This window comes from Rhipicephalus microplus, chromosome 1 (assembly GCF_043290135.1).
Source record: "Rhipicephalus microplus isolate Deutch F79 chromosome 1, USDA_Rmic, whole genome shotgun sequence".
Classification (NCBI taxonomy): Eukaryota; Metazoa; Arthropoda; class Arachnida; order Ixodida; family Ixodidae; genus Rhipicephalus; species Rhipicephalus microplus.
The window spans coordinates 276,439,221-276,462,242 of record NC_134700.1 but is presented as its reverse complement, the minus strand read 5'-3'; the positions used below and the strand labels follow the sequence as shown (position 1 = coordinate 276,462,242).

The following is a 23,022-nucleotide window of genomic DNA, read 5'->3' as shown; positions in this document are numbered from 1 at the left end:
GTGGAACTAATTTGGCCAAGGTCAAGAAGGAGTGTCCCGATGATTCGAAGAAATTGGCTCCCGAAGAAAAGAAGCGTGCACCAGAGAGCATTCCGCGATGTTTTCTGTGCAACCGAGTGGGTCATCGCGCGAAAAATTGTCGAACGATCTTTACGAGCCCTACGGCAGTAAAATATTTTAAGTGTGGTCAGACGGGGCACAAAGCAGACGCATGTCGAAACGGAGTGAGTCAAACTCACCAGGTATCCTGTGTGCAAGCAGCACCGAAATCTGATAATAATACCGTCACTGATGGATTCGTAGAGTTGAAGAATGGGGAGAAAATTCCTATTGTGGGTGCTGTAATGTCAAAACAGCCAACCGGTGTTACGAAAGGAATGCCAACGCTGCCTGGAAAAGTTGCGGGCAAAAAGATTACGGTGTTAAGAGATACCGGCAGTTCCACTGTTATCGTGCGGAGAGATTTGGTACGGGAAAGGGAGTTAACAGGCAAAACGAAACCGGTTTGCCTAATTGACCGTACAGTTCGGATGCTTCCCAAAGCAGAAATTGAAGTTGAAACCCCGTACTTCAGCGGGAAGGTTACTGCTTTATGCATGACGACCCCCCTGTATGACCTTGTCATCGGAAACATTGACGGGGCGCGAGGGCCACGTGATCCAGAATGTTTGGGAGAAGACCCGAAGATAGAGCCCTCGCCAACACAGCGGCCGCGAGATACAGTGGAGGAGCATCCCGTGACGGGTCTCACTAGAGCCCAAGGTGAAGCTGCGGCGCAAGAGACAGCGAAGGAGAAGACGATCGTGTCGAATAAGTTCACAGGCCGAGCAACTGGACGTACGTCGGCACGACCTCAACCGACTGACAGTGTAAAGGAGACGGAGTTGGCCAGCCGGGCAAAATGTAGAGGTATGATCAAGCGGGTAAATAAACAGACAAGACCCGTCGAATGTAATGACGCGTTAACGGTGTCGGAAGAGACAGCGATGGCTGAGACGACGCCTCAGATATCGTCGTTGGAAAGGGCTCGCCGAAAAAGAACATGGAAGCACAAGAAGAGATCGAGCGAGCACCGCAAAAAGGGGCGCAAGCGCTGCTCGAAGTACTCAGGATAAGTGCTGAAGTGGAATCAGAATGTGTTGGGCAGGGCTGAGTGACATATGTTGTGTTAATGTTCTTGTTATCCTGTGTCTCAAGTGTATGTCGAGTGAGTCAGTGTTCTGTGCGATGGTGTGATGTATAGTGTTGTATAATTGTTGGATAGACAGAACTTTGTACGTTTGTATTGTTTAGAATGTGTGATGAAGTGTTGTAGGCATGTACCTGTGGCTATATTTCATGTGTTGTGGAATTGAACTACAATGTACGATTGTATTGAGTGATATATTGTGAATGTGAAGTGTCATGAGCGACGGATTGTGTTACAGTCTGTGAGAATGTGTGGTGACTGTTCGCGCTCGTTTGTGTGGTTTTGAATATTATGAGATAATATTCTTAAAGTGGGGGGCAGTGTCACAGAACGAGCGCTAAAAAAGAGCGCGCCGCCAAATCCTTGCGACAACGGGCGGCAGAAACGCCGCGAGGTAAAAAAAAAAAAGAAAGAAAGCAAACATCCAAGGCTCCCGGGCACGCGCTCTCCCCGCAGAAGCACGGCTTCGCAGACGATCCTCCTCACCCCACATCGGCGGCCCAGCAAGGCCGCGATTTTTCTAGAACGAAGGAGGCGGGGTCAGACCGAGTGAATCATCCTCCGGAGAGGGCAGTCGAACCGTCTCGTGCCTCTCCCCAGCCTTCGCTGCGCGTCGCGCCGACGAAATTAGGAGAACGTTCTGGAAGGTGGCGCGGAACGTATTTAATCGAGCAGCCGAGACGAGAAAGCAGGAGAAGACGGAAAGTTAGCGCCGGAGCGCGTAGGAATTCCGCCGTGTAGTCGGCGAAGGTTCTGCCCGTAGAGACAGAACAGGAGGAGACGGAAGTGAGCGCCAGAGTGCGTAGAGATTCCGCCGTGTAGTCGGCGAAGTTTTGGTCCGTAGGGACGGCTCGAGCTACAGGCAAGAGCGTGGGTTTACCGCTATCGAGCGAAGACGCGGGCAACAGCTGCGTGTGGGAAGCCGATGGATTTCCGGCGAAGAAGCTTGAAGCTTGGAGAGTGGCCATTTGAGGACGCGAGGTTTCCTGGAAGAGAAACTTCGAGAGCTACGGAACGACAACAACGCTGGACTTTGAGTGAGTGATTCTCGGAAGAGTATCATTCAGACCTTTGTTCCAAGGACTTTGGACTGAATAGGTTTTCTATCGCTTTAGTCCTTAAGTGTCTTAGTTGTTCAATGCATGCGACTGCATTGTAGTGCGTATTGTTGTCCGTGTCCGTTGTTTCAAGTGTGGCTGATTGTATTGTGTAGTACGTTGATTGATTGGTTTGATTGGTGACGTATTGTAACTATTGTTGAGTGTGCATTCTCGTGTATTGTTTTCGATCTGCCAATTTTGAGAATATAATTTGTTGTTTATCAACTCTCGGCTCTGACTTGTTCTTTGGGCCACAGCCGGCGTCCGCTGGCGCGCCAAAAAGGACCACTTCTAAATTGTCCACGCTTTCGTGGTGCGGTTCGAGGGGCCGATACTCCGGCCCTTATAATTAGCCCGGCGATCGCCTCCCTAATTTACGGGACCTGTGTGACACTATTCTTGGTCGTGTTGCGGCTTGCGAATCGACATTTGCAGCCCATAACGCAACCCCCAAGTCGCTAGCGTAGGGGCACGGGCCGGAACGACAGCAACAGCGGTTAGTCAACGATCATTGCACCCAGATAACACACAACGCAGTTGACGGCGAGCTGGGGCATAGGAGTGGCAGATCGTGGCAACCGGAAGTAGACGCTGTCTCGAACAGCGCGTCAACGGTGACATATGCCATGTGAGATGAGGAGGGGCACTCGGCGAGGAGGGGCCAAGCGGTTTTGGAAAAGGGTAGCGTAGTAAAGAGGGAGAGAAGCGATCGTCGCGTTTCAATCATCTAACGCGTGTACTTCTGCTATTACGGCACCGTTTTGAAAAATTCTCACGGCTACGTGTTCGTTGTAAACTCGAACAGAACTACCTCACCTCAACTAAATTTTAAGCACTGGATGGTTTAGGGGCCCTTTAAGCAAAGTAGTTAACAGGAAAACTAATCTGAAGCACCTAAATTGGACTACTTGTAAACTATGCATCAGTGAAAATAACAGGATCAGTTTTAGAGGGCCAGTAAACAACCTCGCGGTCAAAAACTTGTGACAGCAAGAAAACTGTGCACTTGTACCATGTTAACCTGCTGTTACAAAAGAATTTTGCAAATGAGTTCCAAGAGGGGAGCTTTCTAATGGTGCATTCGGTCCCGCACTTTGGTCCTCTGACTCTGAGTCGCCAGATTGCAATCGTAATCTGCCGATTCCGAGTCTCGCAGCTCACAATCGGAGTGCGAGAGGCAGTGTACCAACCGAATACGTTGGCAATCTCAGAGCAGTGCACCAGAAGCGACATCGTGCCGCCAGCACTGTGGAAGCTGCCAGGTAAACATTCCTGCGCCGCATCGACAAATGACGTAAATCAGTTCAGGGGACATTTCCGACATGTCTGGATGCAGCGACACCCTTCCGAGATCAGTAAATAAATCTGGCAATCGTCCTCATCTGAGCTGCCATCTTCAAGGCAAATAACAAGGCTGCATCCGAACTACTTTAATGACAGCATTGACGTTTCCTCCGCCTTTCCTAGCCGCCTCATTATTGACATGGTGCATTTACGGTTTTGCAGATGTGAACTCGCTACACGCACACTCAAAAACGTCACTAACAACGCACATGCATGAAGTATTACAACCCTGGCGATATCTCCTTTCTGAAAGACGCGCTCGTACAGTTCAGCTCCTTCACCTGTCAGCAGCCACGTGATTTGCCGGCTTGTGTTATGTGATCTATCCTCCCAGTCAGATCGCGCCACGCTCTGATTTCGCAGTCAGAGCAGTTGGGAGTGCTCCGAGTCGGAGGCTGGCACTTCGAAAGAACCAACCGAAGCTAGTCCGAGCGCTCAAATTTCGCCAAATGAATGGGCAGCCACTTTTCAAAGCGCTCAAGAGCGCACATAAACGCTCAACAGAATACGCCATAAGAATCAGTCCTCATCCTTGCATCTACAAGTGCAAAGAGGTTTGTCAATACATTAAGTATCAGTACAAACATGGAACAGGAAGATAAGCATGATAAACACAGGACACTGACTCCTATTCTACCTACACCTGGTGTCTTTGTATTAAAATCACAGTAAACTGTCAAGTGATAAAAAAGTTAAGTAGTGTTTGTTAACACTATGGTTACCCACTTTAGCACAGGCTCAGGTGTGAGAATGGTGCAGTCCACTTCCAGCATCTGTTCCTCAAGCACGAAGTGGCTCCTCCAGAGGCTGAGCAGCTGTGTCTTCATGGCACAGCCCATGGGACCAAAGTCATACTGTCCAGCCACACCTGTGTGCAACAGGCATGGTTCAGTAAGGCAGCTGTTAATCATACAACACATGAAAGAAATGTAATTTATGAGGCAACATTTGCTCCCAAAAAGCTAATATGTGATGACACTGATCTCCCATTTGAGGCAGACTAAAGGAAGAACACTAAACGTGGCTTGAACTGAGCCCCAGCGTTGTCATAAAGGTGGGGCTTAATGCAGAAAACAACATACTGTGATCTGTACGCTTTGTGGCTATGTACCTGGGTAGTTGTTAGCAAGATGTTCAGCAAATCGGGCGAGATGGAATAAGTTCATGACTGCAAAAGTACAACTAAACAAGGACAAACATAGTATCCCTGCAGCAGTGATGAGACCATGGGCCAAATCTCTCATCAAGCTTCACGAAATGCAATGACTTTTTTATGAGTTGCACGTACAATAAAAATCTCATAATAGAGAACACACGAAATACAGTCGAGCCCACTTATAATGACACCGTTTATTACAATATATCGCATAAAACGATGAACAACGGTGACACCATTCGCTTTTGTATGTTTTTTATAGTAAAATAAACTGCTTATTGCGCTGCCCCAGTGCTGCACTATCGGAGAAAGCAACTGAACCCAGCTACAATGAATGCTGCAAATGGGTCTCCGCGCCGACTATGCCGTGCTGCAGATAGTGGTGAGAGCGACGACTCAAACAATGCGGCCGAGCAGCATATGCAGCCACTTTCATAGCAGGAGGCCCTGTGGATGATACAGTCCTTCCGGAAACTTGTTTTCACGAAGGACCTCCCACTCAGCTACGAAGAGTAACTAGATGATCTTGAGAAATATGTGCGCCATCTACGCGTGCAGCAATCGAAAGCTGAAACTGTGCCTTTTCTTGCAGACAAATAGTGCATAGTTGCACTCCCTTACTTGCATGCTAATTAAATGCTTTCATCTCTCTTGTGTCTTTTTTTTTTGTCTCACCTCACTTTTAACAATTATCGCTCAAAACGAGGGCAATTCCTTAGTACTTGGACATCGTGATAAGCGGACAGCATTGTACGCAAGAACACTACTACTTGCAAGCATGCTTCCGAGCAAGCATTGCAACGTTTTATCAAGTGATTGAAACAAACGAGGGGCACGTGCCAAATTAGTTTGTTTTGTTGAACTGATGTGGTGTTGGCATACCTCCATAAATGGAGAAGGACTGGTCGTAGAAGAAGCGCCTTTTCAGTAAGTCTTCCATTCGAAGTCTGTCAAAGCCCACTTCTGGAGGTGCCAACTGGAGTTCCTGCCCGGACAAACTTGCCATTAGATAAAAAAAAAAAAAACACTGGCCATTGCGTTGTTCAAAACAAACGCTAACTTGCCAACTGTACCTGTCACTCATTAGACTCGTTTTCACCGACACTTCCCGGCAAAAAAAAAAAAAAAAGAATTTATTTTAAGAATTTCGCGGGTAATAAACAGCTGTCATATTCACATGTATTCAATAAATTAAACAAAGGAATTATGACAAATGGTGAACCCTAGAACAAGCAGCGACGATCGAAAGACAAAAAATGGGGGGGATGATGAAACTGTGTCGAGCATAAGCAGCTGTCAAACGAGCAATATGTTCACGTTTCTTCTCTCGTGATGCCGATCAGTCAGTTCGTACGCTATGTTTGCCTCGTGCAGAAAGGAACAGTGTGGTAAAATAAACTCCGAAATACAATACCTTGTCTTCCAGCACCTTCTTTCTAGCCTTAAGTTCGTTAACGGCTTTCTTGACGTCCAACTCCGGTGCCCCACTTTGTTTTAGCTTCCGGACTAAGTCGCCCTACGATGAATGAAAAGGACGAGAAACAAGCGATATATTTTGAAAGTCACCGGATCAGAGAAGCGACCGGTAGTTGAGGAGGCTTAAATTTCGCCTCCGCAACGAAGTTACCTGTTCTTTGACGGCATTTCTGAGGGGTTCGAGAACTTGGCAAACCTCCGGCGTGGCCATCTTCTGAGCAGCGACGAGCTTCCTGAGACGAGCTTTCTTATTACCCCAGTTGGGAGCGAGCTTACAGCACACGTGGCACTTCGAGAAGCGGCGGACAAGCGGCCAAGCTGACCTAGAGGCGGTAGTACCTACGGTTCCTAAAATACAAGCGAAAGTTCCAAGGATCATTCGCCCCGGACTCGTTTTGCCTCGCACATGTCCGCTCACTCTGCCGGCGCGAAAAATCAACCAAAAACAAAAATCCGAAAAAAGGTGTCAATCAGATAGACGTCAACAATGACATATCCTCACTTGAGACACCTTGAAGTTTTTTTAGGTGAGTCGCCATGTTGCTACTGGTAAATGTAATTTATTGTTTTGCCAAAACTTAACTCGTATCTCAGCAACATTAGTTGGAACTTTTTTTTTTCAAAAAGATATAGCTTCAGTAGTTTTTTCTTATAAAAGCTTGCAAAAAATGTGGTTGAAGTGGTTTCGTTTTCGTAGTTTTGTTTCTGTTGAAGGTATTCAATGAAAAATAGAAAAAATATAAAACTTATATATACGTATATATAGCAGTGCTGATAATTTTGTGAATGATCTAGGCTACGACGGCATGCGTTAATAAAAAACAAAATGGGAAGTGACAGATACACACCTCCCAAAAAAAAGGCTGCAGCCATTGCGGCTTCAAGCAAACACTATGCTATACGTCCATAACAACTAACAAAATTGTTTCAAAATTGTTTCACAAACCTGCTTACAAATTATTTTGCATTAAGATGTATTTTTCTAATTTTGTTTTGAACTTTGTTTGTTTAGTTTTTGGCGGCCTTTGAGTTAAACTTTTACGAAAACACCAATCTTAAAGGCTGCGCACATGTCGGTAACCCTCAAAAGATGACGCTGCAAACGTTTATCTCGACAGTTTCGGTTTCGAGGTGTGGTAGCGACGAGACTTGCGGTAAACTAGTAAGTCCACGTAACTACTTTAGCAAATCTTTAAATGCACTCTATATATCGTTCACAAATGCTGTTGCGAACTGAGGTGATTAACAGCTATATATATTTAGCGCACCAGGATTCTGTAGTGACGCTTTACTGCGAGCCATTTGAAATAGCTGTCATAGCTATTTTCACGGGCGTCACCAGTGGGGTGCGTAAGGGGCCCTTGCCCCTTTGTCCCCTTCAAGTAGAACGAGCACTTGCCCCCCAACCCTGCCAAGACAAAATCCTGCCGATGCCCATAGCTAATAGCAACTCTTAAATTTAGTTGGCGAACATAGAATGTGCCTCCGTAGGCGCAGGTATATATGCTGGTGTCACAAAGAGTACTTTCGATCTCAATTGCACCCGATTAAATCTATTTTATTGACCACTATTTGCTCCTTCGCCCGTGGAATGTGCAGTGTTAGAAGTGGGAATATACGCGAGTTTTTCACAAAGAAAGGATTTCAGTTTTCTTTCTTTCTTTCTTTCTTTCTTTCTTTCTTTCTTTCTTTCTTTCTTTCTTTCTTTCTTTCTTTCTTTCTTTCTTTCTTTCTTTCTTTCTTTCTTTCTTTCTTTTGTTGTCATGTTTTCCACCCGTTGCTAATTTCACAGATATCCATCGGCCTCGTGCTGCGATTTAGTATGCGCAACTACTGATGGAGGTACCTCATTTCAAGTGTTTTTCTAGTGTTTATACCATGGACAAAAAGGAGTTCTTTTTTAACTGCAAAAATTATATTGCTGAAGTATGACTTACCTTTTTTTTTTACAAATATACACCTAACATCGCGGACATTATTTCTTAGTAGGCGAAGCACTCAAAAACCTACCAAAAGATACACAGAAAGGGTGTGTTCTGAAACTTCTATTTTTGGTGGAGAATGTGCACTGTAGATAAACACTGAACGACGAAGTTAGAGGGAATGGGCAGAGCGTACACTACATTATTTATTTATTTATTTATTTATTTATTTATTTATTTATTTATTTATTTATTTATTTACACCCTTTTAGATGGCCCTCGAGAGCCATTTTGTAAGGAGGGCAGTGCAAAATAAACAAAAACGTGACACACACACACACACACACACACACACACACACACACACACACATATATATATATATATATATATATATATATATATATATATATATATATATATATATATATATATATATATATATATATATATATTGATTACAACAGAAAATGCTATTCAACTCATGAACATATAAACCCAATATATAGTAAGTTGATTGATTGATATGTGGGGTTTAACGTCCCAAAACCGCCATATGATTATGAGAGACGCCGTAGTGGAGGGCTCTGGAAGTTTCGACCACCTGGGGTTCTTTAACGTGTGCCCAAATCTGATCACATGGGCCCACAACATTTCCGCCTCCATCGAAAATGCAGCCGCCGCAGTCGGGATTTGATCCCTCGACCTGCGGGTTAGCAGCCGAGTACCTTAGCCACTAGACCACCGCGGCGGGGCTCAAAATATAGTAAGTTAAATATGTGAATGGGCTATACAAACGATAATCTAACAGCAACTATTAACCATCAACATTTCAGCGTAAAATGAAAGCTGACAAAACAGTTTGCCGCAAATAAATGTACATAAGACAGAAAGGAAAATCAGCTAAAGAAAAATAAAACACATTGGTAACAGTCCTAAAGCACAGGTTAATATGATGATGCGATACAACAGTTTTTGGTGCGCAAAGTAGCAGAACTTTGCGTGGTCTTGCTCTGATGAAAGGTCATATTGCAATAGCAAATATATGCATAGGCGTAGAAAAAAGAGCGGGACATTCTCCCCCCCTCCTCCTCCTCCAACCACACAAAATTGTGCCAAACCACACGATTATACGGCAACTTTTCGCACATTTTGCCGTTGTAGCCGCCATCGTTGGGCAGTCCTATGTAATGTCAAAAGGCGATCACATCACCTCGCGCATCGCATGCTTTAACGTGGGAGTGAGGGCCAGTGAGGGCACCCGACAATCATTGCTCAAGGAGATGAAACGCGGGCACCTTCAATCCTCCGTCCCATGAAATACCCCAGGAGGCAGGGGGAGGGGTGAGTGAAAGAAGCTACGCCCCTCACAAGAACAGCGTAGTTTCGCACGAGCTATCTCTGCAATGGTAATGAGACGGCTCATATCCTTGCACGTGTTGTGTTTGCGTTGAAGTGATAGACTGCACGGAGGTCACTTTACTCGCAGCCGTGGCCGCGTTTCCGTACGCGGCCATTTTGTTTAGCGATGTCAGGTTTGATTCTAAAGGGTTAGCTGGTCACTTTATATACTTCGTGTAACATTCCGATTTGTTACTATCGCATTCAGTGCTCCGCCATTGAGGAGAAACTGATCATTTCTTTTTTTTTTTAAATGCGAGTTAGACTATCTGTTAGCTTTCGGCTTACTCCTTTTACGAGAGTGGTAGCACATAATTAGCAACTGATGAGAACGAATGTTGCTACACGTGCTTTATTTATTTACTTATTTGCTCCTTTTACCCTTTGGCTATTCTCGCTAGTGTACTTGTAATGCAAAAGTTATAGTAAGACTATACACTACAGCACTTTTTTGTTATAATTAGTTACATTGCACGGCTATAAAAGGGACGAAGATCGTCGCGATTTCTTTGTGCACTATGAGCAATATACTGCATTTAATCACAGTCAGGAATCGAGTATTTCAGGAAAATTTTGTAGACGAGTACTCCGCGTCCACCATTTTTATGAAAGCAGTATGCGGATCCTTCCAGCGTCGGTGTCGTCTTCAGGCAAGTAAGAAATCGGTGGAAATGTTATTAATATATACACATGCTGCCGCATGGTGCTACTAAGCAGTAAAAAGACTGCCACCATCAAGGTTGTAAGGCATGTGGTAACCCTTCGCTTGGTTTAGGAAACCGAAGTGGAACACGCCAAATATATAGGTTTGCTTACACACACACACACACACACACACACACACACACACACACACACACACACACACACACACACACACACACACACACACACACACACACACACACACACACACACACACACACACACACACACACACACACACACACACACACACACACACACACACACACAAACACACACACACACACAAACACACACACACACACACACACACACACAAAGAAAAAAAAACATGATATATGGATTGCCTTAGGTGGCTGTCAAGCGCTAACTGCTTCTCAATTACTGTTTACTTGTTTGTTGGTTCTGCGCAAAAAAGAACGATTGCCATTCATTAGGTTGAAAACATGACAGTCAAATGCGGCAGTATACAATCAGCCCACAATTCAAAGTTGGAGAAGTTTACCTCGACTGTGTCTGCACAAGGTTGACCACATCCTACAGTGCAAAGAAGCAGTGTAAGTTATATAAAAGCGTCTGTTAATAAGCCGACATAAGAACAGAGACAGAAAAGACGGCTTTGGCAGCGCAAGTTTAATAGGTCAGTACCCGTTTCTGCAGGCGCGCTTCATATGGGAGTGACCTTTGTTCCGTTCAATATATCGGCAGGCGCGATCAAATTGGGTGAGGTCTAGTATTGGCAAGCACCGGGCACGTATCTATAGTGAGCGTTAGAAATCTTGTAATCGCAGCGAAGTGAACGTGTTCAAGGTTACGAGCGCTACGCTGCCCTCTTAATGAGGGCGTTTCCCTGTCCTTTATTCACGCTGTGCCACTGCAATAAGTTTAATTTCCGTGCAGCGAACTGCTAACTCCGCGAGAGCTAGAGGATTTCGCGTAGTTGTATACGTATGTTACGGATTAATAGAACAGACGCGAAAGAAAAAAAGTTCCGGTGTAATCCGTTTCACTCTTGGCGTTACTGCGATTAGGATTCAAGCAGCGTACATTACTCCGTATAGACATCGGAACACCTGAAAAGGAACATTGTTAGGGTGAGTCGGTTCGTTGGAAAAGTAAGCAAAAGAGTTCAAGGAGATGGGACACACATATGTGCGTCTTGCTTCCCTCGCGTTCCGTCTTTCTCGGCTGTTCTTCTTTCTTTAAATTGAACAACATTGATTTTCAATTTGTAGCAGTTTTTCTGAGTTTTCCATTGTTTTCAGGTTGGCTAACTACGTTATTGCTTGTTAGTACATGAGACGTACATCACCAAGCACATGAAAGTATACTATACACAGTCAAACCTGTAGCAGGATTTTTTTTCGGGGGAGGGGGGGTGCTTGCTGAAGACTTTGACTATCTTAGGAAATCACCTATTCTCATGACTTATTTTCATTAAAGCACACACCTCCATCAGAATTAAAGGGGTAGGGGTAGGGTGGGGTTTGGGCAATATCTTTGGCTCCGGGATGACTACAGCAAATGGTGGTGGTCCTACTGCACTGTGTTTTAAGATTCCTTGAGCGGTGTCAAGCTTCCTAACCTCGACACCCACTGAACGTGAAGCACAGTATACTGTGCTTGCTGAAATAAAACGGATTTACATGCATTCTCGTACATTTATTCACCCATCTGATCAAGTGATGAAATCTCGTTTTCTATACCTCGGAAGCTGTTAGGCCGTCTTCGGGGACCCCTCCTAACTAAAAGAGGTGCTCAATAATTGGTTATTTATGTGCAGTTTTGACTTACGGGATAGCGGGGCAACGTGTATGTATACCTATATTCTATTTGGCATTCAGTGACCTTGCGTGCACGCCTTCTGACTCCACAAAGAAAGCTTCGATAAACGTGGCCTCGTCACTGCACATCGGCCGCCAGACCCGCTGCATCCGTTGGAACATATCCTGGACATACCTTTGGGACCAGCATCTACACACGAGATGCGACAGCCGCATGGAAACAAGAAACACTTTTGCAACAAAATCGCATTGATAGCCCGATATATACCAAAGTTTACGTGACCGCCGGTCATAAAGAAGATATCAGACTGACAGGTGCTCATACTATGGGGGGGTATATACAACGCGAACCAGTACACGGATGTTTCTTTTAATGTAAAGCCAGAGCTTATGTAAAACGTGTAGAACATCGGCGGAAATATTCGCGCATAATTTCTTATATCTTCGCGTGAAATTGTTTTCGAGCGGCTCCTTGTAATTATAAATGCGCAAAGCTCATGGCAACCCCGCTAACCACACTCACAGTCTTCAACTTTACCTGGCCACTAGTATTTACACCGCAGCTGGGCAATATTTTAAGAGTGCAATTTTCGGGTTAAAAACATGCATTTTCATTTTATTCTTTTCTTTTTGTCGCACCTGCCCAGCTGTGGCACCAGGTGCAAAGAACACGCGTGCCACTTAGAACTTGTGCTCTTTGACGTCACAAACTCACGAAATCAAATGAGCCGCTTCGTAGTGGATGACCCTTAATTTTTTCACCACATGCGGTTCTGTTACGCGTACTACCTAAGTCTAAATACATTTCGGTGTTTCGACCTCTATAGAAAGGCAACTGCCATGGTGAGGTACTGATACCAAGGACAAATTTTTAATCTCCTTGATTGATACCACGTCCACGAGTTAAGGGGCGAAAATTTTGCCATTAATCGCTCCCGGTCGGTGCAGGCATGCTTATAAGGTGAACACCCGCACAGCGACTCGCGAGAACGTCTCAAGTTCTGCACAATAAACAAAAAAATCTTGAAAAATGTCCCGCATTTCACCCTTTATTATTGTTGTTGTTAGGCACCACTTTGAGTTTAGCTGCACATGTCATCCTTGTTTGACGACCTTGACCACCTTGAGTTTAGCTGCACATGTCATCCTTGTTTGACGACATTGTTGGTGCAAGCACTCCAAGCTACGCGACTTCCAACAATACGACTTCACGAGTGTAAAACAAGTGGTGTGAAGAACTCACGAGGCTTTGAATCTGAAACGTATGGAAACCGTTAGCCACAGCTGTGTTGAGAACGACTATTTTCATGTAGGAAGTCAGTGATGTGTAAAGTACTAGTTTTGTGTAAACAGGTATGTACTGCCGACCCCCCCCCCCCCTCCCCGTTTTAACGCGTGCCACATTTCGCTACAGTCCTAAGGTGGTCAGCTCCTATGCGTGCTACTTTCTCCAGCATATACGCACACGTGTTCACCTGACTACAATAGCGACAGCGCAGCTGTCTAGACAACAAAAGCGAGCCGCGGCAGACTGTCGCGCGATCGGCCGAAGATGCATCGGGATGCCGCAGTCGTAAAATGGTCACCACCCCGGAGGAGCCAGTTCTCGGGGTCCCTCCAAACATGCCACAGGGCAGGCGGGAGCTTTCAGATCCCCATCGCTTGAAGAAACCGACGAAGGCCACTGCGGAAGGTGATCCAGACCGGGGCCAGGCTCACCGACTCGTCTCTGCATCCGACACCAGTTCACTTTTGTAGAAGGTCGCTTACGTCAACCTTTTGAAGACACTTCTAAAAAAAAGGGGGAGGGAATCGGTGAAGAGAGTGAGTGAGTCCTGGCACTGGTCTACGCATACATAGCGGTCCTGAATACTGTATACCGTCGCAGATCACCCCACGCACCAGTCGCTCCAGTTTTCCCTTTCCACCAGGCGGCGTCCCGAGCATTAATGAGGTGCGCCTTTCGACACCGCAGATAAGAGAAGTGGTCGGTCGAGCCGGCTTCATTTCAAGGCTCACCCGGCCGCCTGCATGAACTCGACCGGCTGCGCCGCTTAAGACTCGTCGGGTGGAGGCACATGGTGCCTGCACGGTCGCCGGAAACGCTCTCCCGTCGTGGCATCGCCACAGCGCAGGGCCACGTGGGCGTTTCGAGAAGATAGCGCGAACAAAAGATATTGTACGTAACGGCAAGGCGCGCGCAGACACGCCAAGGCTGTGAACCTGCGTGCATAAATTAAACGCCGACGGAGCGGTGGGACATTTGGAGAGACGTATATGCGCGTTGGTGTCTAAAATTCAAAGGGAGCATTTCAAAGGGGAAAAAAAAAAGAAAAGAAAGAAGGAGGAGAAGAAGAGATGTTCCCGACAATGATCCATGGATTCGCATTTCATTAACTTCGTAGCATTCCAATGGTGTCGCATAGATTATCAAACTGGGGCGCCATGTAGAGTTTATGTTTTATATGCCAAGGAGAAGGTGTCTGCTGATATGAGTTTTGAGAGAAAGTGCGTGTTTTATTTCCCAGAGAGCATGTTTAGGGAGGTTGCTGGGAAATAACATGCGGCACTCATCGCGATAGACTCTCGTAATCTCAAAAGATTCGAAGAGAAAGATGAAAGAAATGAGATGGAGGTCATGTACAGGACAGAAATGGTCGGCTGCCGCTTTGCACTGCATGGTTAGGCATGCAGGCTGTAGGATGATAAGAAGAAAATAGAGCTCACACCATCAAAAAAGATGTAAAGACCACCGTTAGCATTAGACAACACTAAAAACATGTGACATTCTCTGTCACACATCCTTTTAATCCCTCCTAAACCCATCCCTGTGAACTACTGTTGAGGTGTCACACCCTGATGCAGACAGTTATGGGGCTCACTTTTCTCTTCTTTTCCCTCTTACAGCCACTTCTCTAACACTCAGGCGAAAATGTAGGCCCGTGTGCTCGGATTTGGGTGCGCGTTAAAGAGCCCCAGGTGGCCGAAATTTCCGGAACCCTCCACTACGCCATCTCTTATAATTGTATGGTGGTTTTGGGACATTAAACCCCACATACTAATCAATAAAACCAACCATAATTGCGGATTACACACATGCGGTGAATATTGGAGGCCCCGAAGTGTTCTTTAATTTGCACTAGATATGATTACACAAATGTTCTTGCATATCGCCCCCGCCTAAATGCAGCGATTTGGAGTTAGTCACTTAGTGCTATGCCCATCACCTAATGCTAATTGTAACAGGCAATAATGTCAAGGAAAGTACAGTGGATGTCATTAGTAACAATGTAATTTTGAAGAAATAAAAGCGGACGAAAAGATTGTAGAAGCTGAACCTGCGTGTGTTCAGTTTCTACAGCCTCGAAGTGTTCCTGTACAGTCTGTAATGAATGTAATTGTATTTGTAGCACAGTAACTTTGTTCACGTTCTTTTAAATACCCCGTAATCGATGTTGTGATTTGTAATTGATACCTACCGAGTGTGCAAGTTTGTGTGATACAGAGCGGGCCTGAGGTGAGCTATTGGCCCGAGACGCCGCTTCGGCGGTGCGCAACAAGCCACACCATTTTTTTCTTTTTAGCGGCGGGGCAAACGATGTGACCGATTGCTTTGCCTCCATTCAAACATGTCTGCGTCTCTTTAGTCAGAGAGAATATGGTCTGCGGCGAAACTAGAGGGCCTTACGTCCTTTGCTAGTCCAGACGCGCACGCTTACGAGATAACCTCATCACCGTCTCGTCCGCCATTTTGACCTACTGTTGCGCCGCCTATAGTCACTGGAATGGTGGAATAGAAGAATCGCACAACAGCCTTGAAGAGATACCCATCCTGTCACTCGTGTAATTCCGAAAATGGAAAAAGCGCGCTCTGCTCTCTAAGACTGTGTGAATCCACACTCATTACTTGCGCCCCTACTCCGCGATAAGTCTGACTGCACAACTTGAAGCGTTCGAACGCTGGTGCCGCGATCGTGTGCGCCCGGTGGTTATGTATAAGTACACTCCGTAAGGTTATGCACCCGTCCAAGATTTCGGTACTGTATCTGCCTGGCGATATTTTATTTTGGGCTCTTATTATTCATCAAGCTGTTTTTTTTATCATAGTGCTGTGCCGACTCTTGATATCCCTTATGGCATGTATAGTACGACGCTCGTGATGTATAAGACTCAGCCAAAAGCGGAGTGGACCCGAGGACGCCTCAGCGAAGAACGAAAACGATCGATGGCATGACAAGAGACCGGAAGAAAACATCGTTGGTCGGAGGAGAAAGAAAACTGTCATCTAAATGCGCTCCAAATATGAAAAGAAATGAAATGAAAGCGAGGCAGGGAAGTCAGACAGAAGAAATATTCCATTTGTTACCCTACACTACCAGGTGAGGAGGAGGCAATACGTAGATAGATAGGCAGTGTAACCAATTAACCGGTAGCAAGTGCTCTAGAAAAGTAATGGGGAAAGAACATGCGTCAGAGAGATTTATTATCACGGAAAAGCTTAAACGTAAACCTGAATAAATTGTATTACCCGCGTTAAAAATAGCAGGAAGTGCAAAAAAAAAAGAGTAGAAAGAAGGTGTTAATGATGAGGACCGAGATGGTGATGGAACAAGACCTAGGTTGTCCAGCAACTATTAACAGTCTCTTGCCTAGTTTCTTCCCGCACAACTATAGACTTGTTCCGAGTACTTTCAAAACATTCCGCTAGTAAAGAGGTGAAGGTCCCAGATGATTTTTTCCGACACCCGTTGCTTGACTGATTTGCAACAAGAAATGTGGTAATCGATTTTCTTTGCACGACATATCGTGGGCAGACGCAGACAAGGTGTTCACTGGTCTCAGGAGTGTCACCTACCGCTCAATTCGTACCGTCTTCATGGACGTCTTGGGGGCTCGGTGGTTGTCGTGCTCCGCGGCCAACCCGAAAGACGTGGGCTCGACCTGTCCGCGGCGGTCGGTGGAGGCGAACTGCTATAGGCTGTTTTACAAAGGGGTTACAGCGCCGCCATGTTGGGCTGTTGGCCGTGTTGTGCATCTTTAACTCAACACACAGTGTTTTACAAAGGGGTTACAGTGCCGCCATGTTGGGCTGTTGACCTCTGTGTTTTGCATCTTTAACAACTCAACACTCAGTGTTACGGCAGACGCATACACACAGACAGAGAGAGAGAGAGAGAGAGAGAGAGAGAGATAAAGATGCAAGGAAAGGCAGGGAGGTTAACCAGACGCACATCCGGTTTGCTACCCTGCACTAGGGAAGGGATAAAGGGGAGAACACACAGAAATGGCTGAAATGATGCATACGATGTTTCATGGCCTTATTAATTCGCATTGCAATATTCAAGAAAAAAGAAAACATTGACTTAACAGCCCAACATGGCGGCATCTATATGTCTATAATAATATAGCCTATGAAGGCTCGTGCATTGTGTGAGCGCTCGTTAAACGGCTCCAGGGAGTCGAAATTTTCCAGAGACTCCCAGTACGACGTCTCCCATTGCCCAAACCACTTTTGTTGTTTATGGGTAAAGAACAATTCAGAAGTAGAGTAGCGGTCACGTTTATTTCATTTTTGTTGTGTCTACAAAACGCTTCGTATGTCTTTTTTTTTTTGGAGAGGGCGAGGGCGAGAAGATGGGAAAGAATGGAGATAGGTTGGCTTGAAGAGTCACCTATTGCTACATTCTGATCACTTCTAATAACAGTTTTACTCTTTCATGCTTTAAGCACAGTCTGTATGCACAGCGAACTTTGCACGCCATATGGGAGGGTTTTATGCTCTCTAATAATAGAGTGCCAAGCGCTCTAAAGCGTTAAAAACATTTTCTGTACACATATGTATACAGTTACTTTTCGTGTCCCTTTTTCCGAGTCTTTTTTTTTTTTCCTTCAGTGATCTGTGATCTGTGATAGTCTTGTTATCCACTGCACTTGTATACTCACCTGAACTGCTGTTACTAGTATGCAACAAACTTCTCTGTTTCACGCTTCATCGACAGCACTTGTATGTTCCTTTTATTTTTATTTTTTTTTACCCGGACAGCTTACCTCTCTCCCATAGTAGAGTACACATTACTCTAAATTGTTGAAGTCTTGTCCTAAGCACCCCACCTCCGCGTTCTAGCCCAACGAAACTGAAACAGCTCACTGCCCTTCCAGCACCCTAAACTGTCAACCACTTTTCCCAAACACGCAGACCATTAGTACTCTCAGTCATCAGCTATATTTTTAAACACACAGGTGTATTCAGTGAACTGCTTTGTCCAGGTAGGAATACGCCCGTATTCACAAACCAACGTTACCCCCACTTCATGTTTGCCCTAAGTTTATGTAGACGAGTGTTTTAGAGGGCACAAAAACGGTTAAAGCGTAGAAGATAACTACAAAATCGGTTCGTGATTGCAGGCCTACTTTGATTGGCAAACGCACAAAAGGCACAAAACCGACAAGAAAAACACGAGACAAAGATACAGTTGGTTTGTGTATATAAGGGCCGTAGACCCAAGAAAGTTACCTTTTTTATTTAACATGACGTATTGCCTTGCGCGAAAGATCACTTCAGCCGATACTGAAAGAAATCTGAAGGACGCAGAAAAAGAAGAATAAATATTGTTATGGATCCATGCGGGAGAATATGAGATAACTGTTAAATTTTGTTTGTATGAATAATTAATCGTAGAAAATAAAAAAAAAACTGGTCGTTTAGGACCTCCGCCCTCCTTCTCGTATCCTGAGATTTACACCGTTTCCTTCTCTGTGATATCCAACCCGTGATTACTCGTTTGTTTGTTTGTGGCCTGTCACCTCTGGCCCATACCCACTCTCATGGATTGGCCAAGAAAACTTGTTGTAGTCTATGTATGATAACTGCACTAATAGCACGCTTTCTTTACCTTCACATATTTCACTGTTTCTTTCATCTATAGGCTGCATGGCGAAACGCGCGCACATGCACGTGGAATTCGTCGAGGTGAATAGTCCCAATAATCTATATGCAATGACTTTATTACCATCTCTTTTGCTCATGCGGATGTGGTGTGCATTATTGTACTTATCATTTGTAAATAATGTGTGGCTTTCGTTGGAGTAGCAGTGGCGCGGAGGAGGTTGGTGTTCAAACCCCTCACCCTCGAAGTTCTTCAGCGTTTTGTCTGTATATATACACGCGTATACATGCAAACACACACACGAATATACGTTAAGTACGTTTCTTCAACCCCTTCCCCCGAAAAAAAAAATTCTGTCTAAGCCTCTGGTGGTCATTGTAATAATAATTATACATCTGCGGTTTTACCTCCCGAAACCATGTCATGATTATGAGGGGTGTCTTCGTGAAGGGCTCCGGTAATTTCGACATCTTGCCCAGCACGCCCACTTACCGCTCCACCGAAATGCGAAAGCCGCGACTGTGGATCAAGAATGATTTTAAAATGTTGTTATATATCTATCGCTTGACCCTTAACTCTTGAGGTGAATTCGTGCATTCGGTTTTTAAATTTAATCGTTTGTCTTCCACAAGCACAGGACCACATCGAAGAACCGTTGACGCTACAGCCTTTAATCTTTTTTGTTGTTGTTGTTGTTATTCGTTTGTTTCCGCACTTGCGCGATTCGACACCCTTCAGAAAGCATCTGCACCGCAGCCATCGCGCACCTGCTTACGTGCTCCGAACGCTACAGCTCGGCACGCCGAATGTAGACGCACGCGATTCCTGAAAGGAACACGCGGAGAAGGCCAGACGGCCGCGTTGTTTATGTTCCCGAAGAAAGTCAGCCGCGTCCGGGCGTTCTCCCGTTTCGGCGCCTACACAAGTGCCACGTCTCGACGCTGCGAGGAGAGATGCGCTTGCGTAAACGGCCCCTTCCACATAAAAGCTTTCATCGAGGAGCCCCCTCCTCCTCGCAAGAGACGGAAGGCGAGACTATCACTTTAGCGAGACGGCGGTATGGAGGATCGAGGTCTCGGCGCGAACAGGCTGTCTTGGACTTCTCCACTCCGGTATGTTATGCGGACTCGACGAAGCTTAGAGGGTATATGAAAACTCAACGCCGAGAGCAGAGTGAATCCTCGACAGGTTCGCGCTGGACGGCGCTTCTAAGACGATGTTCCTGATGGCAGTGTTGAGAGACAAAACCGTACGCTTGCACAGATTGATTGATTGATATGTGGGGTTTAACGTCCCAAAACCACTATATGATTATGAGAGACGCCGTAGTGGAGGGCGTACGCTTGCACAGAGCGCGATGGATTACAGGCACGCTATAAGTATGTGCCCAAGCCGCACAGCACAACCGCCGTGGTGTCTTGAAGGTTGCGGGTCTGAATCCCAGCCGCGGCGGCCATATTTTCGACGGAGGGGATTGAGGTCCGTGGTCGAAACTTCCGGAGCCCTTCACTACGGCTTCCGTCATAATCATATCACTGTTTTGGAACATAAAACTCCAACATTTACGAAATCTCACCACAGTGTGACACACGCAAAGTAAATAAAGTATGTGGGAGGGGTTGAGGTGGTGGTGGTGGTGGTTAGAAGAGGAGAAAGGCACCTAATTACTGCAGCCCGGTTGGGAGCACGGTGCAGTGCTTGGGGTGGAGGTTAAGGAGGAGGAAAAGACTAGATTATGCCGCCCTGGTTGGGAGGACGGCTCAACGTGTTAAACGATGACACTCACTCCTGGTTTGTTTGTGAGAGTGAAGGGAAAGACAGGGATGCTAAGCAGAAAAAAAACCTGGTTGTCAACTTCTGCCTAAAGTACGTTTTGTGCATGAAGGGTCGATTATCCTTTGTTTGTTGTTTTTTGTCGATCGCGCAATCAGTTCATGACTGTTTTCGCGCTGCCAACAAGTAACGTAATGACGAGAAGAAAACGCACACACACAGAGTGAAGAGGGTGTCTATTAAACCGATTTATTTCCGTGGCAGACACTTCTTTATGTGCAGCATGAAAATAATAGAACAAGATAACCAAAACGAACAAAAAAGAGAAAGCAAGAAGCAGCCCATGCATTCTAAGCGTATCTGTTTTCTCCTCGTCTCTACGTCTGTTTTTGGGAGCACGAACAGACATGAAGATATGCAACCCATAGTAACCTGTTATGATCGGCCTCCCTGACTTGGCACCCCTTGGACGCATGAGACATTGCGGCTGAGCCTACCCTGATTTCTTTCGGGTCAGCGCTCCCAGGGATGCGCCAAAAGCGGCGACAGCACGACAACAGTACTTGGAATTCTCCAGCGCAGTCGGCTGCCTCGTCAAAAATTCCTTTGAACACGCCCGACCGACTAACGTCCCAGGAAGAGCTGTTGAGTAGAGGCCGCTTGCCTTGTTCGACGTTCTGCGAGATGCGCCGAACTATTAGCCGAGAGCTTGGGAGCCGTCGTCGGGTACGTTTCTCACGCATGCCATGGTGCACTCTTGAAGACCGCTTTCCACAAGCCATGGCCTGACCGGCGCCGCAGGTCCTGGCGATGAGCGACCGCTGCACCTGACCACGCAGTTGATCTGCACGCACGAACCAACGTCTTTGCGCTGTGTTGTGTCGTTCGTAGTGCTTCTCCCTCGCCATGCCGAGAACGAGCTCCGAACGAGCTCCCAGAAGCTCCCATCAAGCTTCCGCCACGGTGGTCTAGTGGCTAAGGTACTCGGCTGCCGACCTGTAGGTAACCGGATCGAATCCCGGCTGCGGCGGCTGCATTTTCGATGGAGGAGAGAATGCTGTAGGCAAGTGTGCTCAGATTTGGGGTGCACGTTGAAGAACCCCATGTGGTCAAAATTTCCAGAGCCCTCCAATACGGCGTTTCTCATAATCTAATGGTGGTTTTGGGACGTTAAACCCCACATGTCAATTATCAAGCTTCCATCAAGGGCTCCTATGATGTTGCCATCAGTCATGTAATCACGCTTTCTAGAACCGAAAAATGTAGATATCGTAATTTAAAGTTCTTGTAATAAGCCCCGGCTACTCATCTCGACCTCTCCCTATAGACTTTGGCTGGCTCCGGTCTTCTGGGCAGACCTCCCACTACATCACCCAAATAACAGCCCAATCAGACAATACTTTGCAGTTGCCCATACACCCCAAGCGGCTATCGTGTTGCCCAGTTCCTCCATTCTTCCATGAAGTCATAAAGTCACTCGAGTTCGTGAGGCCACATTGCTTCATCTTTATTCTGATATGCTCATCGCGAGTGACCTCGTACGCGGGGCATATTCGCGGCGGTTCCCAGGAACCCCTGCAGGTACCACCGTTAAAGAAGCGAGCGTGCTCGAAGGCAACCAAACCCGCCGGACTTGATGTAAATATGCACCGAAAAAGTACGAGCGCACCGGTTCAACTCTCCTTGCGATCGATACAGAGTGCGTGAATTCACAGACACGACTGCTCAGGGCCGTCAAGCCAAGAGCTCTTCTCCACTGGACTGGTAAACGCGGGCGCGGGAACGACAGAAAAATGGGGTCAGGGATTGTGGGGGTGCTCGTATGCGCTTGGACCTTTCGATCAGCTGACGCTAACAGAACAGGTATATATGTTTACCTAGTGGAATGGTGTTCTTGCAGCTTCTAGCGGTCCGGTTTTCGGTGGCACCACCATCGGTCAGACTGAGCCGCTCATTTTTGTGATGTCCTTCGCCGAAGTGGTCGGATATTGATCGATTTCACTCAACTCATTTGCAAAGTGACTCCTTACATCTTGAACGCCGCCACCTTTCAACAAATAACAAAACACTGTATACGACGCCTTCATGTAAACGCAGCTGCGTGTCTTCTGATCACGTCTTCCGTTTTATCTCACAGAATTCATGTCGGCAGTTTAGGAAGTTCAATAGCTTCCATTTGAATCGATATAAGAACGGTCATGCCTTTTGAACTGTTCTGAGCCGTTCTGTCCCTCGTAACTGTCCTCACCATTCCGTCTCGTGGTATGCTTTTGGTCTAACCGCGC

General features: G+C 46.1%; 1 protein-coding gene across 1 annotated transcript in view; it reads right to left on the bottom strand.

Moving 5' to 3' along the window:
• Window positions 1-6,719, bottom strand: part of GlyRS (glycine--tRNA ligase) — a 41,665-nt gene extending 34,946 nt beyond the window's left edge. Inside the window, exons 1-4 of the mRNA XM_037436155.2 lie at window positions 6,417-6,719; window positions 6,204-6,305; window positions 5,672-5,774; window positions 4,360-4,501 (exon numbers count right to left, since the gene is read on the bottom strand). Coding sequence (XP_037292052.2) covers window positions 4,360-4,501; window positions 5,672-5,774; window positions 6,204-6,305; window positions 6,417-6,644 — 575 coding nt within the window. The 5' untranslated portion in view covers window positions 6,645-6,719. The remainder of the gene's footprint in view (window positions 1-4,359; window positions 4,502-5,671; window positions 5,775-6,203; window positions 6,306-6,416) is intronic.
• Window positions 6,720-23,022: the final 16,303 nt, after the last annotated feature.